This window comes from Pseudorca crassidens, chromosome 19 (genome assembly GCF_039906515.1).
Source record: "Pseudorca crassidens isolate mPseCra1 chromosome 19, mPseCra1.hap1, whole genome shotgun sequence".
Classification (NCBI taxonomy): domain Eukaryota; kingdom Metazoa; phylum Chordata; class Mammalia; order Artiodactyla; family Delphinidae; genus Pseudorca; species Pseudorca crassidens.
This window is the reverse complement of record NC_090314.1, coordinates 46573238-46591167: the sequence shown is the minus strand read 5'-3', so window position 1 is coordinate 46591167 and position 17930 is coordinate 46573238. Positions and strand designations below refer to the sequence as shown.

The following is a 17930-nucleotide window of genomic DNA, read 5'->3' as shown; positions in this document are numbered from 1 at the left end:
TCAGACACTGTTAAGAAAGTGTACAAACTTTACTGCAGCGCACGCGCGCACACACACACACACACACACACACACATGCACACCTGTGGATAGGGAACAGCACCTGGCCACAGGGTCCACGGAAATGGGGGGAGGGGATGGCAGCTGGAAACGTGGCTTTTGCCACAGCCCTCGTTGGGATAGGGAGGGCCTTAGACTGAGGCCCCGCCTCCCAGGGTGACAGGGGTACTCAGAAATGGGGGTCTGGGAGACTGTGGCGGCGGAGAGGTGCTGGCGAGGCCTGAGCAGTGGGCACCCTCTGAGCAGGGTCCCAAAGGCCGCGGAGTGTCTTCAGTCCTCAGTCCCTCCTCACAGCAGCTGCCTCGGGGCCGGGTCCCTCTGAGGAGCGTCCCAGCGGAGGGCTTCCCGGAGCAAACACTTGGTGCCCTTGGCCCCACAGCGGAAGCCAGAGGGACAGCAGTGACGCCTGTCCGCACAACACGTGCCCTGGATGGTGGGAGTGGGGGGCAAGAGTTGCGCGTGGCAGGACCCGGCCCAGGCCCACACCCGGCCCCAGGGCGGGGGGTGGCACTGACCTGGCGGTAGGGACAGCAGGCCCAGCCCCCTCGGCTGTCTCGGCAGCAGGTTTGGTTATCGTGGCAGAAGTGCCCCTCCCCACAGTCCACGTTCCCCACACCCACGTGCCGGCCGTGGTCCAGGTGGGCAGCAGGGCGGGCAGAGTCCACCTCCTTCTCGCAGGATCGGGCCTTCACGTTGCAGGTGTACCCAGCCGGGCAGCAGTGCTGGCGGTCCTCACAGCACACGGCCTGGGGGACAAAGGGGCATTACACTCTCGACCACCTAACTTCCCCCCACCTGGGACTGGACTCCCCTGTCCTGTCCGGAAGCAGGCAGGTGGGCACTCACGTGTGGCAACTGGCAGCAGGCCCAGCCCCCGCTCAGGCTCGGGCAGCAGGTCTGCCCCACGGGGCAGCTGGTGTGCTGGTCACAGCCCATGTCTCTGGAGTGGGACAGGGAAGCCCGGCGGGCAGGCAACTTGGCCAGTCCGGTCACCACCTTGTTCCCCCTCTTACAGTGCCCCCCAGCCAAACACGTGTAGCCCTGGGGGCAGCAGTGCTGGTGGTCTGAGCAGCAGACAGCCTGGGGAGGTGGCAGAAAAGGGTGGTCTAGGAAGCTACTACGGGATGGAGCGCTGAGCCCCCGCTGCCTCCACTCTGCCTCTCCTGCTCACAGCTCCTCCAGCTGGGAATGACTCTGACTGAGCTGGTGCCACCCGTGGGCCAGGCAGAGGGCAGGAGAGCAAGGCAACAGGAGCCTGGCCATGTGCTCAGGCCAAGACACCGTCCCTCCCCCCAATACTCTCCCCCTTTCCATGCACCTCTGGGGCAGGACAGCAGCCCCACTCCCCAGACGTGAGTCGACAACAGGTATTGGAGGAGGGACAGCTGGTGACGTTATCACAGGGGACATCATTCTCCACGGCTCGGGAGTCCAGCAGGCTGACGTGGGCTGGGGCCTTCCTCATCCAGGGCACCCGGCGGGCCCCCTGTTCACAGGTACCCTTCTCTGTGTCACACCTAAACCCGGCCGGGCAGCAGTGCACGTGGTCCTCACAGCACACAGCCTAGGGTGGAGGGAGAGGGGACGGTGGGCCTGGGGGGCCTAGCTGGCTGCCACCCTCTGCTCAGCCCAGGCCACTCACCGCTCCTCGGTACCTGGGCAAAAGGGCAGCAGCCCCAGGCCCCGGACAGCAGGCGGCAGCAGGTGTAGTCGTCGGGGCAGCTCACCTCCATGTCACACTTCACCTCCTGGACTGTGAGGCAGGCAAGGAGGATGGGTCAGCAGTGGCGCTGGGAACCCTCGGGGGTGCCCTCCCTTTGTCAGTTCCACAGCTAGAACCGGATGTGAAGGATGGAGGGTACCGCTCAGGCCACCCCGGCAGTGATCCTAAGGCGAGGCCCAATGTGGACGAAAGGGGGCTGTCCCTGCCCTGGCCCCTCCGTGCGGCCATTTCTGCTCACTCCTCATGGTGCAGGTGGAATGGCGGCGTCTGCCGCCTCCCCCGGTACCTGTGTGTGCGGGCAGCTTGATGAGGAGGTCCGTAGCGTTCTCCTTGGAGAGGCACTTACTCTGGATCAGGTCACACACAGTGTCCTGGGGGCAGCAGTGCAGGTGGTCGGAGCAGCAGATGGCCTGGGTGAGGGCGAAGTCGTCTTTGGGATTTCCAGTCTCCCTAGAGCTCAGGGAGCAGCCAGGCCGACAGCTGGCACTGCCCCAATCCCCCACTAGGGGGTGGCATGAGTCCTGAGCAGCCAGGCTCCCAGCCAGCCACCAGCCAGCCAGCCCCACCCCTTGGAGTCCCTGCCTGGTAGGTAGGTGTCCAGGCCAGATGGCTGTGGACGCACAGCCCAACTGGCTACAGCCCCTCACTCACACTGGGCATCGGGCAGCAGCCATACTTTCCACTGGGCAGCTTGCAGCAGGTAGAACCATCAGGGCACTGGGACTGTGCATCCGGGCACAAGACCACTGGAAGGAGAGAGAAAGGTGAGGGGCAGCCAGGGTGGAGGGGAAGGTCTCCCCAGCTAGGAGTTAGATGAGGCCTCTCCTCACTCCCAGCTCACACCCCGACACTCTCCCACCTCCTTACCTGGCCTTTTAGTCTTCTGGGCAGGGATCTTCTTTGCCAGGGGGTGGGTGCCTGCGGCCGTGAGGCAGAGGCCACGAGCCAGGTCACAGGAGGTGCCGTGAGGGCAGCAGTGCACCTTGTCTTCACAGCAAGAAGCCTAAGAAGAGACGGCCCTGACTATGTCTTTGCTCCCTCCAGCCCTTCCTCTGCCCCCACTGCCCTCCTCCCTCCCCCCATCTTCCCAAACTTGTACCTGGGGCATGGGGCAGCACCCCCACGAGCCATCAGGCATACTGCAGCATGTGGAGGAGTTGGGGCATTCGAACTGTCTGTCGGGGCACTGGACGGCACCCAAGGGCTTGGTATCTGTGGACGGGATGACCCAGGATTCCACCCCGTCAGTGAAGGTCATTCCTCCCACCACTCGAGGAGCTGCTGGCACCAGAGCCTGCAGGCCCAGCTACAGGAGGATTCGGGGGCTGGCACTAGGGCTCAGGGCTCCCCCAGGCTTTCCTAACCCACTGTCCCCCAAGCCAGTCCTTGCCCCAGCAATATGGCACAGGGCAGAGGCATCCACTGACTGGGTAGGCCTTAAACCAGGCCAGCTTGGCCTGTCCCCACCCACAGAATGCTTGGCTGTGGGTCTGGAGTCTTACATTCTCTCCTGACCCCTCCTCGCCCCCGCGCTGCCCCTCTCTCCAGAGCAGGGGGGCTGCTTAGTACAGATGTCACGTGAATGAGGACACGAGGGCAGGAATCAAGGTCACCCAGCTGGCTGCACGCCTGGGTGCTCCAGGCTCTATGTGCTGCCCATCTGGCTCACCTGATCTTTGGAAGCAGGACCGCCCGTCAGCACTGCAGTGGAAGCCCTGGGGGCAGCAGTGGTGGCCATCCCCGCATGACACGGCCTGTGGGACACAGAGGTGCCTTCGTTGGCTAGGCCCATTTCCCTGAGGGTGGGAAGAGGGTGCAGGAAAAGTATAAACACAGACCCAAGCCCTCCATCGACCTGATGGCACCCTCACCTCTGGGAACGGGCAGCAGCTGGAGGTCCCCGAGACAGTGAGGATGCAGGAGTAGCCGGGCGAGCAATGGGCGTCGGTCCGGCACGGTGTGCCCAGATGCCGGCTCAGCGCCGTGGGCCACTTGTCCTGGGAAGCGAGAGAAAGGGGTAAACAGAAGGACCCGAGCCCGGCCCCCTCCTCTGGCCAATCCAAGATGAACCTTTAGGAAATCCCAGGCTGCTAGCTCTTGCCTGGGCCGAAGGGCACTCACCGGAACGGGATTGCAGCAGCTGTAGGTAGCTCCTCTCAGGTCCAGGCAGCAGGCCACAGGGCAGAGCTGACCGTCTGGGCACTGTGTTCCAGCCACCAGCCCTGTCACTAAGGCCACCCAGCTCACCAGAGTCCACATGGTCCACCTGCAAAACCCCTAGAGGCGTTTGGCAACCAGCTGAAGCCCAGGCCACCCTCGATTCTGGGCCCAGTCACTCCCCCTGCCCCAGGCCCAGGCCTAGCTGAGCCTCCCCAGCCACACCCTGTCCAGACAGGAAGAAGGATGCGGGGCCTGAGATTCAGTTTCCTACGTGTGTCCTGTGTGGGTGTCACACGTGCACCGGCGCGTGTACACCCATAAGCATGAATGCTGGCATGAGCACGTGTGTGAATCTGTGTCCCCACATGTGGCCTAACACCTCAGTCTCTGTGGCTGAGTGTGTAGAGACGTGGGTATGTGAGAGTCAGGAAGATTTGTGGGTTTTGTGGGTCTGATCTGTGGGGATGTGGACCACCTCCGAGGGGTGGGGAAGGCATCAGTAGCCATGAGAGGACAGGGATGGGGTGCAAGGAGGGAGTCTCCCCTTGAAGAAAAGCCAGGGTTCCACTTCCCGAGCCAGCCCCCCTAGATGCCTGATGCTGTGCTCACACCTGCACCCTGCTAAGGCCTGTTGGCGGGGGAAGGGGAGGGGAGGACACTTGATGACACTGGCAACCACGGGGTTGAGAAAGTTGTGAAAAAGGAAGTACGGTGCCGGTGGAGTCTGGGCTGCCTTCCCCAGAGGCCAGCCACCACCTGCCCACTGACTGTCGCCTCCCCACCCAAGGAAGGGGATACACAGGCTGAGTCAACCTTTGGGACACCTGTGTTCTAAGGGCCCCCCAATACCACCAGGCCCTTTCAGAATCCCCAAACATATCCCCCTCCCTTCCCCCCACCTCTCCCTGCCCTGGAGCCGAAACCCAGCTGCATGTGGGGAGACCACGTGTGCCCACCGGGCTGCCGATCTGCATCATCAGCGGGAAGTAAGCCTCGGTCTCTGGAAGGGAGCAGCCTTTCACTTCTTAAACAACTCTTCCCCCAAGCTCAGCCAGCCCTGCTAGCTCAATGGGGTGGGCCCAAGAGATGTTACGCTGCCTAGAGGGGCCAAAACAGTCATGTTTGTTGAGCCTCTTAGGAGCCAGTGACAACACTCTACATTATTTTCTTTCTTCTTTGCAACAACTGTCGAAAGTAGAAATTATTACCTTTACTTTTCAAAGGAGGAAACTGAGGCTCAGAGATGTGAAGTAACTCCCCCCTGTCATATATCAAGACATAGAGATGACAGGCTTTGATGGCTCCAGACTATACTGGACCTGGGTTTGTTTCACAAGTGGACCATGGGTAGTGCCTGGGAATGGGACCCCAAACCCCAGGAGGAGAGAGGCCTGGGGTCCAAGCTGAGAAGAGGGGTAGAAACGCTTCCTGGACAGGTGGACCAGGCCAGGACAGAAACACAGAGTACGGGGCTGCCTGGATTCTGCACATGGCTCCTAGTCCTAGAACTGCCACCGTTGACTACGAGAGCCCCAAAAGTTGCTCCCTGTCTTTGGGCCTCAGTTCCCCATTAGTCTGTGTGTGGACACTGCACACTTTGTATGGCAGGGAATCGCACACACCCAGTCACTCACATCCTCTCTCCCTCACCTGGTTTTCCTCAGTGCCCCCTCTCCAGCTCAAAGACCATCCCCAGGAGGCCATCTCCTGGCCAGGTAAGGCTGAAGAAGACTGGTCCTGGACTGCGGCCCCTTTCACCCTCTACACCGATGCCCACAGCCCCCCACCCTGCAAGGCATCTACAGCTGGCCGCTGTAGGAGTGCCTGTCTGCGCACATCTCAGACTACTCAGCGCCCTAATGATTCATTTACATATATTCTCCTTCCTGTGTATCCTGAGGTTCAGGAGTAGAGTGTATGCTTCTAACGAATATACGTGCATGCACGCGCCCAAACACACTCAGGACCAGGGATGGGGGAGGAGGGGACCCCAGTCCTCTCAGCAGGGTTCCAAGTGGTGGCCTCTCTCCTCCCCACCCTACACTGCCACCGCAGAGAGGGACAGGAACCTCTTCAAGCCCCCAGCTCCGTCATCTTCCACTAGGGGGCAGCCCCCAACTCCGAGTGTCAGGAGAGAGAGATTCCCAAAAGGTGAGCCAACCCAGCAGCGAGAGCAGGAAAAAGTGGCAGGGGGAGGCGGAAGTTAGCTCGTCCCACCCCCACCCCCGCGAGAGGAAGTGAGAGAGAGCCAGACACAACCCAGGGGTTCAGTCACCACTCCCAAGTCCCTACTGTCTTTGAGGAGGCCAGCGTCTCAAGCCCCGTTCCCAGCCCCCCGAGCTCGGGGACCATGGGCGGGCGCCTCGCCAGCTCCCGGCCGCCGCGGGGACTACCCACCAGCACCACCACCTGCCGACGGGGGCGGAGTCGGCTCCAGAACGGAGTAGTCTCTGCTCTGGGGGAAGGGGCTGCAGGCCCCAGGGGTGCTGGAGAGGGAGAAAGCCCCTTCTAATGGGGGTCACTGCAGTTACTGCTTATTCCCACCACCCATAAAACCCCTTCCAGTGCATCGGAGTTGCTCTAAGGGAGTCTTTTCTTGTCTCCCTGATGAAACTACAGAGGAGCCTGAAGCCCCCACCTCCTCCTGGCTGGGCCCCTGGGAAGGAGCAAGCGAGAGGTCTACGCAGGCACCCTCCTTACCTGCGTCGGGGTCGGCGATCCCTGGGGAGCAGCGACCGGGCAGCTCACCAACTTGGCCCCCTCGGCGCGTTGGCCCACCCACCTCTGTTTCCATTGGCGAGGTGTCCGGGCTGTCGCACTCCCATTGGCTCCTCGTCGACGTAAAGGCGGGGCCAACCTGGGAGGCTGTGCTGCTTTTCCTACTCAATTCACTCTCCTCCCTCCCTTCCTCTCTCTCCCCAACCCCCCATTTCTAGGGATCATGTGATTAGGCAATCATGTGATGCCGTCGCCGGCTAAGCCTGCCTGCTGGTTCCCGCCTCGCCGCCTCCTGCAGCCGCATCCCGAGATGGGCCAGCTCCTGTCAGGGGACATTGAGAGCCAAGAGCTGTCCCTTAGAGGGTGCGTACAAGAGCATTTACAGGATGTCTCTTGGATTTGGAACATCTGTGCATCCTGTTTCTATTCTAGTCAACAAACTCAGATTTAATGCTGGGCAGCCGGGCCCCAAAGGGGAGTGAAGGAGTAGTGAGGGCAAGGATAAACAGCCCTCAAGCCCCTTCCTCAAGGGGCTCACAGCAGGGGGTGGGGTGGGGTTGGAGAATCGGGGGCCAGGTGCTCTAGGTGTGTGTAGGGAAGACGTAGTAGGTTGGCTCTAGGCAGGGAAAAAGAGGTTTAATTCCACCTTGGGGGTCTTTTTTTTTTTTTTTTTTGTGGTACGCGGGCCTCTCACTGTTGTGGCCTCTCCCGTTGCGGAGCACAGGCTCCGGACGCGCAGGCTCAGCGACCTTGGCTCACGGGCCCAGCCGCTCCGCGGCATGTGGGATCTTCCCGGACCGGGGCACGAACCCGTGTCCCTTGCATCGGCAGGCGGACTCTCAACCACTGCGCCACCAGGGAAGCCCCGTGGGGGCACTTTTTTGAGCTGAGGCTGGGAGGATTTAAACTGGCAAGTGGGGAGGGGTTAGAGAAGTGGCTAGATAGGGGGTAATGGGAAGAGCATTAGGAAACCAGATGGGAAAGGCAGCCTTGGGCAGGGATTGAGTGCCAGGTTCAATGGAGTGGACTTGAGGAGCTGCTGGGTGTGTGGCACCAGGCTGGGCTGGCTGTGCGTGCATAGCACAAGTGGCTTCCTAGTTTCGGCTGGCCCTACCTTTCAGGAATTGACATGCCGGTGAGGAGAGAAAATATACCACACGGAACAGATTCACCAGCAGCAGGAGCTAGACTGCTCAGTGCCAAGGGGCCTTTCCCCGACAGAGATGGGTGATGGGAGATGCACCAGGAGAGATGAGAGGCCCAGAGGAAGCCTGGTGCCAGGTCTTGGAGGAAGGGCCGCGTTTGGTTGTGCCGAGTGGCTGGGGAGCACTGCAGGTTAAGCAAAGAGCTTGAGCTGGGGGTGAGGCTGGGGTTGGGGACAAATAGCCAAACTCAGGGGTGGCGGGAGTCTGGGTAGAGAAGATTTTGATAGAATCAACTGACTGTAAATGTGAGGACTGGACTCTGGGCTCTCAATTCTATTTCACTGATAGATGTGTCCATTCTTAAAGCCAGTATCACACTGTCTTAATTACTATAGCTTTTTAGCAAGTTTTGAAATAGGGGAAGTGGGAGTCCTCTAATTTCTTTTTCAGGATTGTTTTGGCTATTCTAGGTCCCCTGAATTTCTATGTAAATTTTAGGATCAGTTTCTGCAAAGACAGATGAGGGTTTGATAGAGAATGCTCTGAATCTATGTTTAGGGTGTATTACCTTCTTAACAATATTGTCTTCCCATTCATGAATATGGGCTGTCTTGATTTATTTATCAGTTTCTTTTTGACAGTTGCCAAGTATTCCACACTATAGGTGTTACATGTTTACTTAACCAGTCTCTTTTTTTTTTTTTTGGCCACGCTGTGCAGCTTGTGGGATCTTAGTTTCCCTACCAGCGATCAAACCCGTGCCCCCTGCAATGGAAGCTCAGAGTCCTAACCACTGGACCACCAGGGTGGAATTCCCTTAACCAGTCTCATTTAATGGACTTTTATGTGTTTCTAGTTTTTGCAGTTACAAATAATTAGGCAACGAATATTTCTGAACATGTCTCTGAGTGCACATATGGGAGTTAAATTCCTGAAAGTAACATTGCTGGGTAAAAGGTATGCTGAAATATTAATACCAAATTGCCTTAACATTTTTCCATTTTACACTCCCAGGCTCAATATTGGGGGAACTTATTTCCCATATACTCACTAACATTGGATATGCCAGTTCAAAAAATTTTTGCCATTCTAATGAGGGAAGATATTTCATGGTGGTTTTATCTGCATTTCCTTGATCTCAAGGGAAGCTGAGCATTTTTGTGTATGTTTATTCTGCATATGTATTTCTTCTGTGAAATGCCTGTTCTTATCCGTATTAGTCAGGGTTCTCCAAAGAAACAGAACCAGTTGACGTGTATATAGAAAAAGATTTATTAAAAAGGATTGGCTCACATGACTGTGGAAGCTAGTAAGTCCAAAATCTGCAGTGTGAGCCTGCAGGCTGGAGATTCAGGAGAGCCGATGGTGCAGATGAAAGTCCAAAGACAGTTGCTAGAGAATTTCCTCTTGCCTGGAGAGGCCAATCTTTTTGTTCAATTCAGGCCTTCAACTGATTAGATGAGGCCCACCTGCGTTATGGAGGGCAATTTGCTTTAGCCAGAATTCAGTGATTTAGATGTTAATCTCATCCAAAAACACCTGCCAAGTTGACACATAAAACTAATCATCACACAACAAACTCACAGATATAGAGAACAAACTAGTGGTTATGAGTGGAGAGAGGAATGGGGGAGGGGCAATATAGGGGATTAAGAGGTACAGACTATTATATATAAAATAAGCTACAAGAATATATTGTACAACACAGGAAGTATAGCCAATATTTTATAATAACTGTAAGTGAAGTATAACTTATAAAAACTACATTGTACACCTGTAACTTACATGATATTGTATAGTTGATATAGTACATCAACTATAGTTCAATAATAAAAAAAACTAACCATCACATTATCCCTTGTTCATTTTTCTCCCGTGTTTCTTTTTCTTGTTGAACTGTGGGAGCTCTTTATATAGTCTGGATATTATATATGTTGCAGATATTTCCTCCCAATCTGTCATCTGTCTTTTATCTTTGTTAATGGTATCTTTTGTGGTCAGAAGTTGTGTTGTTATGTCATCTGAAATCTAGCAATCGATCTTTTCCTTTGTGGCTTCTGCCTTCCCGTAGCCCACACTTGCTTAAGAAGTTAGAAATATGTTCTTCCTGGTCTGTGACAATTCCTGCTGTGGTCCCACCTCGGATGCCAGCACTACCCTGGATTGAGGCACCACAGTGATAGGAGATTCCACTGAGAGGCCTGACATGAAGAGAACCCCGGATGTGACTGGCTAAGAGGTTCCTCAAGGTCAGGGTTGGACAGCTTCCCTCTCTCTCCCTCTTTCTGCTTCTTTCAGCCTCTCCCCAGTTCTTCCCATCACCCCTTCAGGGTTTTCTTCATTCAGACTTCCAGTTCTGCTCTCACAGAAGAGTCACAGCTGCCCCAGGGCCAGGGGCCTTTCCCCCCAAGATCTTGAATTGCCCGATAAAACATCAGATGCCCAGTTAAATTTGAATTTCAAATAAAGACACATTTTTAAAGCATAATTATGTCCCATGCAATATTTGACACATACCTTCAATTAAAAATTAATCCCTGGGAGTTCCCTGGTGACCTAGTGGTTAGGATCCGGACTCTCACTGCCAAGGCCCGGGTTCAGTCCCTGGTTGGGGAACTGAGATCATCTCCTCAAGCTGTGCAGTGTGGCCAAAAAGAAAAAAAATTATTCCTCGTGTATCTGAAACTCAAATTTAACAGGGCATCTTATATTTTTATTTCCTAAATCTGGCAGCCCTGAACACTAAGGTTGGAGTGAGGGCACAGAAACAGCCCCTGCCTCGAACACACCTACTCCTTCCTTCCCCATCCTGCCTGAGTCACCTTAGGGTGAGTAATTGTTGCCCCAGTTGCTCAGGCGTCTGCCCTCCTCATCGGGCACCTGACTGGTGTCTGTGGGGCGCTGCTTGGCCCTCCAGCCTGCCTGGGTAGGTGTGGGGGAGGGGAGGCAGGAGCAGGCCAGTACCCAGGCCAGAGGCTGTGGCGGGATATTTGGCAACAGAGGCACCAGACCTGGATTCCTGACCTAGCATAGGCCGTGAACTTGCCCAGTGCCAGTGGGCAGGCCACTTCCCTTGTTGTTTTCTGATCAATTACTATTTTTAACAAAGTATACCATGCAAATAAATTTTACTCAAGTTATAACACAAAGCAGCACTCTTTTTTTTTTTTTTTTTTTTTGGCTGTGCTGCGTGGCATGCGGGATCTTAGTTCCCTGACCAGGGATGGAATCTGTGCCCCCTGCAGTGGAAGCTCGGAGTCCTAACCACTGGACCGCCAGGGAAGTCCCAACACAAAGCAGCACTCTTATCCTCTCTCTTTTTCTGCACCAGGCTTCCACTTCCAAACCCTTTAACGGCTTCTTCTGTGACTTTCCCTTGTGTGCTTGTATGTGAATTCTTAATTCGCCTTTGGCCTCAGTGTGTTCATCTGGGCAGTGGGTGAACACTGCCCTGCTGTCTGTCCGCTGGGAGATTCAGAGTCTACACTGAGCTGTGGTGACTCCACCTGGCCCCGGCTGCAGGTAGACTGATGCTGGATGGTATCTTTAAATCCAACTGTGGGGTGCAGGATGCAGGGCAGGGGTTCAGCGGGAGGGAAGAGAGGGGAGAAGGGGGAAGGCAGGTAGGGGAAGTGGATTACTTGGCTTTGCCCTGTAATGGAGGGAGCTTCAGGGATCCTGATGTGCAGGTCTGAGAGCCCCTCATCTCACTGAACCCCCTTTCTATGCAACGGGGAACCGAGCGCCCAGCGAGGAAACTCCTCTCCGGTCCCCTTCCCTCTTACAAGCTGTGTGACTTGACACCACTCTGCCTCAGCGTCCTGGTCTTTACGTTGAGGACACGACAAGAAGGCGCTTCCCTCAGGAATGAGATGATTCCCGCAGAGCCCTCAGCTCAGGGCCTAAGCCAAGTATGTGCTCAATTAACGAAGCTGCCACCGTTGGTTGTGGTGATTCCTCCCCTTGGGCCCTCCCCAGCTCCCCCTCACACATACCTTAGCCTGGGAGACTGCCCACCCACCCCTCAGCCCACCTCACCCTCTCCTCTCGAGCCACGGCCCATGTATCTCTCTTCCCAGAAATCCACCTGGACCCCCCACGTGGCTGCACCCCATGGCATCCTTCTGGCCCAGAGTCCAGAACCCTGTCCAGGAGGGTCTATTTGCACCTGGTCCAATTCAGACTCCTGAGAAGGGCACCCCATCAGACCGAAAACATCAGGACCCCTCAGCCAGACCAGGGCAGAGGGGCCAGAGGAAGACTCAACCCCTCAGGGGTGGGGTTGGGGCAGGGAGACACAGGGTAGGGTGAGCTGGGTTGAATTCTCCTCCCATCCAGACGTGGAGTCAGCATCTGCCTTCTGTGGGAGAGGAAGGCACATTCCCAGATCAAACTTTCAGTTTCTTACGTTCTAAGAGCAGTGGGGTGATCCAGAGAAGAACTTCCTGGTAGAGGCAAGGACTGACCCCAGCGAGTCTCCAGAAAGCCCGATGGGCCTCTGGGACAGGCAGGTGGCAGGCGCTGGAGGACAGGAGCCAGCTCTTTCCTGGAAACCTGGGCAGTGGGCTGGTATCTGGGCAGTGGGACCTTGTCTTGGCCTGTTGATCTCAAATTCCAGCTCGGCCTCTTCCCAGCTGGGTGACTTTGCCTTATTGTTTTGACCTAAATGCCCTCATCTGTGAAATAGAGTAACTGTATTATAATTACCTGCCAGGGTTTCAGGAGGATGGAATGTGCTTGCACATGTATGTAAAGTCCCAGGCTCAGGGGACTTCCCTGGCGGTCCAGTAGTTAAGACTCCACACTTCCAATGCAGGGGGCAAGGGTTCGATCCCTGGTTGGGGAGCTAAGATTCCACACGCCACACACGGCCAAGAAAAAAAGGAGTACCAGGCTCATAGTCGATCCTCATAAGCTGTCACCTCCATCTCCACTACTCCTACGATCGAGACAATTTTGACAACTAAACTACATTTATTCAGGACTAAAATTCATTTTCCTATTAAAATTTACAAAATCAATGATGTAAAATTTGACGCCACTCAAATGGAAAAGAAAACATCCAGCCAAACCCAAGACAGGGGCTCAGATCCTCCAAACCCTTCTGAAGGTCCTTCAGGGTGCTGGCCCTGCACCACATCTAAGGACACCCCGTCCGTCCCCTGGAAGGCGTGGGAGGGGCTGGGCCCCGATGGTGGTCTGGCCAGTGTCATACCTCCCTGTGGGTACAGGGAGAAACTTTCCCTATCCTGTGCCTTTTTCTGAACTTGAGAATGCCCTGGGGGCAGCTGTGCCCCCTCAGTGGTTGCTGCGTTGCCTGTGGACTCCAGGAGTTGGAGCCTAGCCGTTGTCAAGGGCAGCAAGTGGCCAGGTTGGGTCACGGAAATGGAAGGACAGCTTGGGCTGTGGGCACTGTTGTCTCGTTGACTGTTAGGGCTGGAATGTTAATGAACTTGGGGGCAGGGCGGGGAGTGGAAAGGAGAAGAGTCAGGACCATGTTTTGCCGGCCTCCTCTGTTCCACGTCACTGAGTCCTTCTAACAACACTGCAGAGTGTTAGCTCCACCTCGCAGATGTATGAGACGCTAAGGGTCTTGTCCAGGGCCATCCGGCTACTAAGCAGTGGTGTCAGTATCTGAGTCCAAGCTGATCAGACCTCAGGGCTTTTGCCCACATCGCGAGGCTCCACTGGATTCTGACGCCAGCTCAACTTGTCCTCCCTCCCAGCCCTTCCAGCCCACCTGAGCTCTCCTGTCCCCTCTCCAGGCAGGCCCCGTAGGGGTCAGGAGACACCCGCTTCAAATCACTTGGACAGGTCACTTAACTCCTCTGAGGTGGTTTCCTCATCTGTAAAATGGGTCCACGATAACCCCCACATGCCCTCTTACACAGTCATGAGAGGTTCAAATGGGATGATGGATGTAAAGAGATCTTGTAAGGTGGCACATAAAATGGGAGGGATTCTTTTTAGGACATCAAAGAGGTTCCTCTTGTTAATCTGATGATTTGTCTCTGAAGCACTGGGCCAGGGCTTAGGTGAGGAAACGGCCTTCTCCAGAAAATTCAGAGAGGTCGGGTCAGAGTCATCTCCAGGAGCCCAAGGAGAAACAGAGAGAGGAAGCAGCTACATGTAGGGCGGGACAGGAGGAGGGAACTTCCCCCCCTCAACCCGGGGCACGCTTTCCGGGTCACAAACCTCCTTCACACGCCTCATCTGTCATCTTAAACCTCTCAGCAGTCCCGGACATCAAAAATGATGAGAACAAGGCCCAGAAAAGAGACAAATTCCCCCAACAAGTCAGCAGAGAAATCTGTACTCAAATGCACATCAGGGGACTTTAATTCAATTTCTTACGTTAGGATGGTTGCTGGTTTACTTGATTTCCATGGTTTTAAAAAGTAGGTCTGGCTAATGTTTATTGAGACTCACATTGTGCCAGGTTCTGTACTAAGCTCTCCTTTAATTTTTTTTTTTTTTCTCCTTTAATCTTTAACACAGGCTTGCGAGGTAGGTACAGTTATCATCCCCATCTTACGATGAAAGAAGGAAGATTCAGAGGTTAAGCAACTTTCCTGGGGTTGTGTAGTTGGAAAGGTGTGAAGCCAGAAATTGAATGCAGGTCTGGTCCAGAGCCTGTGTTCGTAACCATCATAGTTGTTCTTTTCAATGCCAGATTTTCTTTCAGTGTGAGTGCCCAGCTCTCATCTGAGCACTTTCCTTCATCCCAGCCTGCTCGGCCCTCCTTGGCCTTCACTATGGGTTAATCTCCATCAATGTTTCCTGACCCCCCCCCCCACATCCCCCTTGTTCTAGGCCATCTTAGGCCCTCTCCATCACGTGACCTGTTTTAGTGCCTTCACAGATGTCCTTCCTGTCTGCAATTGTCTTGTTTATTTACTTGTTTGTGTGTGTCTCCTGCACTAAAGAGTGTGAGCAGGGACCCAGTGTGGCTTGTTCCCTGCTATATCCCAGTACCTACAACGGTATTTGGCATACAATACTCAAACTTTTTTTTTTTTTTTTTTTTTGCGTTACGGGGGCCTCTCACTGTTATGGCCTCTCCCGCTGCGGAGCACAGCCTCTGGACGCGCAGGCTCAGCGGCCATGGCTCACAGGTCCAGCCGCTCTGCGGCATGTGGGATCTTCCCGGACCGGGGCACGAACCCGTGTCCCCTGCATCAGCAGGCGGACTCTCAACCACTGTGCCACCAGGGAAGCCCACTCAAACATTTTTAAAAAGAGAAAAAGAGAGGGAAACAGTAAATCAAAAAGAGAGAGAGGGAGACGAACACAGGTCAGGCCTTTGGTCCAGGCCCAGCTGGGATGGCTCCTCCTCAGTTTGGGTCACTGAGACACGGGCTCAGCCCTGGCACGGCCACGCTTTTCTGGAGGCTGACATGCTCCAGGCAGCCTCAGGCACACTGAGAAGCAGAATCTGCAGCCCCAGAAGGCAGTGACACTACATGGGACCCCTGGTGCTTGGTGAGCTCATGAGGTTCTCAACAGAATCAGATCCAAAGTCTTCTTTTGGTAATATAGTTCGTAACTCTCCTTCAATAAATTTTCCGAAGTGAAATTCACAGAGAGTGTAATTTCCTATGCACGTTTTTAAAAATCTGTATTAAATTCAAAATGTAATAGAGAGGAAAAATAAAAGAAAGTAATTTAGAATGAAATAATATGTATTTCTGTGTGTGAAAGCTCAGGCTTGACTCCACGAGAGAACAGAAGCTTGCAGATGCCCATGAATCACTGGCGATGGAGAACCGGAAATGGAGGCTCAGCGCTGGAGTATTTTCTTAGTAACTCAGCTCACACCAGCCAGGTGGCCAACAGGATGAGATGTTCTGAATGGTGAATGATCCTTGGTAAAGTTCTAACGGAGACAAAGCCACATCTTCCTGAAGACTGCATGGTAGTTTTATTCCTGGGAAATTCTATAGATTATCAATATAAAACCATTTAAAAAGATATGGGTGAAATAGAGCTGGCTTCGAGGTCGGATAATTATGAACAGATTTCTCGAATCTGCAGATGTGGAACCCGCGGATACAGAGAGGCCCACTGTATTCCCCGTACTAGGCCATTTTATGTAAGGGACTTGAGCATCCCCGGATTTTGGTATCTGCAGGGGCTCCTGGAACCGACCCGCCATGAATACCGAGGGACGACTGTATGTGGTTGTCCAGAAAGACAGAGGAAAGCCGCGAGGTGTACGGGGATAAATCCCTGTTAATGTCAGACTGTCCTACACTTTATAGGACATTGAGCATCCCTGCCCTGACCTCTGTCAAATGCCAGGGGCTCTGATCCTGTGACAATCACAAATGGCCTCATAAATTCCCCAAATTTCCCCTAGGGGGCGGTAGAGCTCAGATCGAGAACAACTCCCCGCCCCGCTGTTTAATTTAACACTTATCTTTGAGGTTGTTTTACACTAGGAAGTGGAAGTCAGCATCCCTTTCAAGGTGGTATTTGTTATATGGGGATATTGTCAGGCAGTCCCTTTGCATGGCACTCTGCCGTTATAAACAGGGCTACGGTAAGGGCGGGTCATTTCGCACATGAGCAAGCCAATCAGGGAGGAACGCTTACAAGTGGCCCGGCTGAGTCACAGGGTTGGGCATTTGGAATTTTGATGGCTATGGCCCAAAACTGCCTTCCTCGGGGGTAGATTAATCCACACTCCCCAGCAGAGTAGAGAGTTCCAGGCATCCGGTGGGGGGTTGGGGGGAAGGCAGCTCTGCAGTCTTAGCCAGGACCCTTCACCTCTGGAGCCCACCTCCTCAGACCACACCCAGGGTGCTCCCAATGAAGACTTGGGTGTCCAGAAACTTCCCAGCTCATCTTCTCAAGCCAGGGAGGGGCTGGGGGGAGACAAGAGAGGCCTTTCCCTGGGTGGGCTGATTCTAGCTATTACATTTATTTCTTTTTTTAACCTTCAAAAAAAAAAAAAATACAGGGACCTCCCTGGTGGTCCAGTGGGTAAGACTCCCTGCTCCCAATGCAGGGAGCCCAGGTTCTATCCTTGGTTGGGGAACTAGATCCCACATGCAGGCGTGCCTGCTGCAACTAAGACCGCCCGCGTGCAGCCTAAATAAATAAATACTTAAAAAAAAAAGATAGCTTTGTTGTGTTTTTTGTTTTTGTTTTGTTTTCTCGTGCATGGCTTGCGGAATCTTAGTTCCCCGACCAGGGATTGAATCCAGGCCACCGAAGTGAAAGCCCCGATTCCTAACCACTGGACCACCAGGGAATCCCCAGCTTTGTTGCTTTCTGATTCTATACATAATATATATGTATTTCAGAGGGAGAAATCCCCTTCTCCACTAACTTTTTATTTTTAAACCTTTTAAAACTTCAGAAAAATTGCAAGAATGGTACAATGAGCCCATGTACCCTTCACTTTGATCTACAGTTGTTCACATTTTGCTACATTGGCTTTATCTTTTTATTTTTGCTGAACCATTTGAGACAGTTGCAGACATATGCCACTAAACACTCAGTGTGCACTTCCTAAGACCAAGGACATTCTACAAAACCACTGTATGGTTACCACACTCAAGAAATTTAACGTTGATAAAGTAATATCAACTATACAGGCTTTATTCAGTTTTCTCCAGTTGTCACAATAAAGTCCTCTATAACTTCCCCACCCCTCCCTGCCCCCAGGGCCCAATCAAAGATCTGACTTGGCATTTAACGTGAGGCCTAGAGTTTGGATTTCTCTTCTCCGGTTCAGTGGTCCTGCAGCCTGGGGCCTTGCCTACAGGCAGGCACCTCTAGGGGGGAACGGTTCAAGCCCTGAACTCAGAGGTGCTGGTAGCGTCCACGGGAGGAACCTGAGCCCTACTTCAGCCGCATAAATGTCTTCCTAGGCCCTGCGGGTGCAAGCTGGGGCTCGCCCTGGAAGAATTCAGCCTTACAATAAACTATCTTCTGTTTACCTCACTTGCCAGGCAAGGACTTGTCCATCAGTCCCTGAGATAATCCCTGGGGCTGGTACTGTTTTCTCCCCTTTTACAGCTGAAAGGAGTTTCTGTTTTTCCATCTGACAAGGAGGCCGGTGATGGCCACACGGAGCCACATGCTGCCTCTAGTAGGACCACGGGGTGTGCGGTCAG

At 54.0% G+C, this 17930-nt stretch overlaps 1 protein-coding gene and 2 long non-coding RNA genes across 8 annotated transcripts; 1 reads left to right on the top strand and 2 right to left on the bottom strand.

Annotated features, from left to right (window-relative positions):
* Window positions 1-10: 10 nt before the first annotated feature.
* On the bottom strand, window positions 11-6780 carry GRN (granulin precursor). Of its 5 annotated transcripts, none has more exons than XM_067715693.1 (13): window positions 6644-6780; window positions 3905-4049; window positions 3655-3780; window positions 3453-3537; window positions 2883-2995; window positions 2651-2786; window positions 2435-2529; window positions 2022-2193; window positions 1716-1813; window positions 1379-1624; window positions 907-1140; window positions 576-806; window positions 11-486 (listed from the first exon to the last, which is right to left on the bottom strand). In XM_067715693.1, the coding sequence occupies exons 2-13, from the start codon at window positions 4040-4042 to the stop codon at window positions 349-351; spliced, it is 1812 nt and encodes a 603-aa protein (XP_067571794.1). In that variant the 5' UTR covers window positions 4043-4049; window positions 6644-6780; the 3' UTR covers window positions 11-348. The 5 variants fall into 5 exon arrangements, with proteins under 5 accessions (XP_067571794.1, XP_067571793.1, XP_067571796.1 ...); XM_067715692.1 differs by having other exon boundaries at window positions 3905-4060; window positions 6644-6741; XM_067715695.1 differs by having other exon boundaries at window positions 2070-2154; window positions 3905-4060; window positions 6644-6740.
* Window positions 6706-15777, top strand: LOC137212378 (uncharacterized). Its single transcript, XR_010937481.1, has 4 exons — window positions 6706-7024; window positions 8527-8763; window positions 9878-10055; window positions 15513-15777. It is a non-coding gene; the product is annotated as an uncharacterized lncRNA (long non-coding RNA).
* Window positions 9061-17098, bottom strand: LOC137212377 (uncharacterized). 2 transcript variants are annotated; one of them, XR_010937480.1, is made up of 4 exons: window positions 16220-17098; window positions 12514-12739; window positions 10324-10441; window positions 9061-9345 (listed from the first exon to the last, which is right to left on the bottom strand). It is a non-coding gene; the product is annotated as an uncharacterized lncRNA (long non-coding RNA). The 2 variants fall into 2 exon arrangements; XR_010937479.1 differs by having other exon boundaries at window positions 9061-9275; window positions 16220-17092.
* Between the last annotated feature and the right edge of the window lie 832 nt (window positions 17099-17930).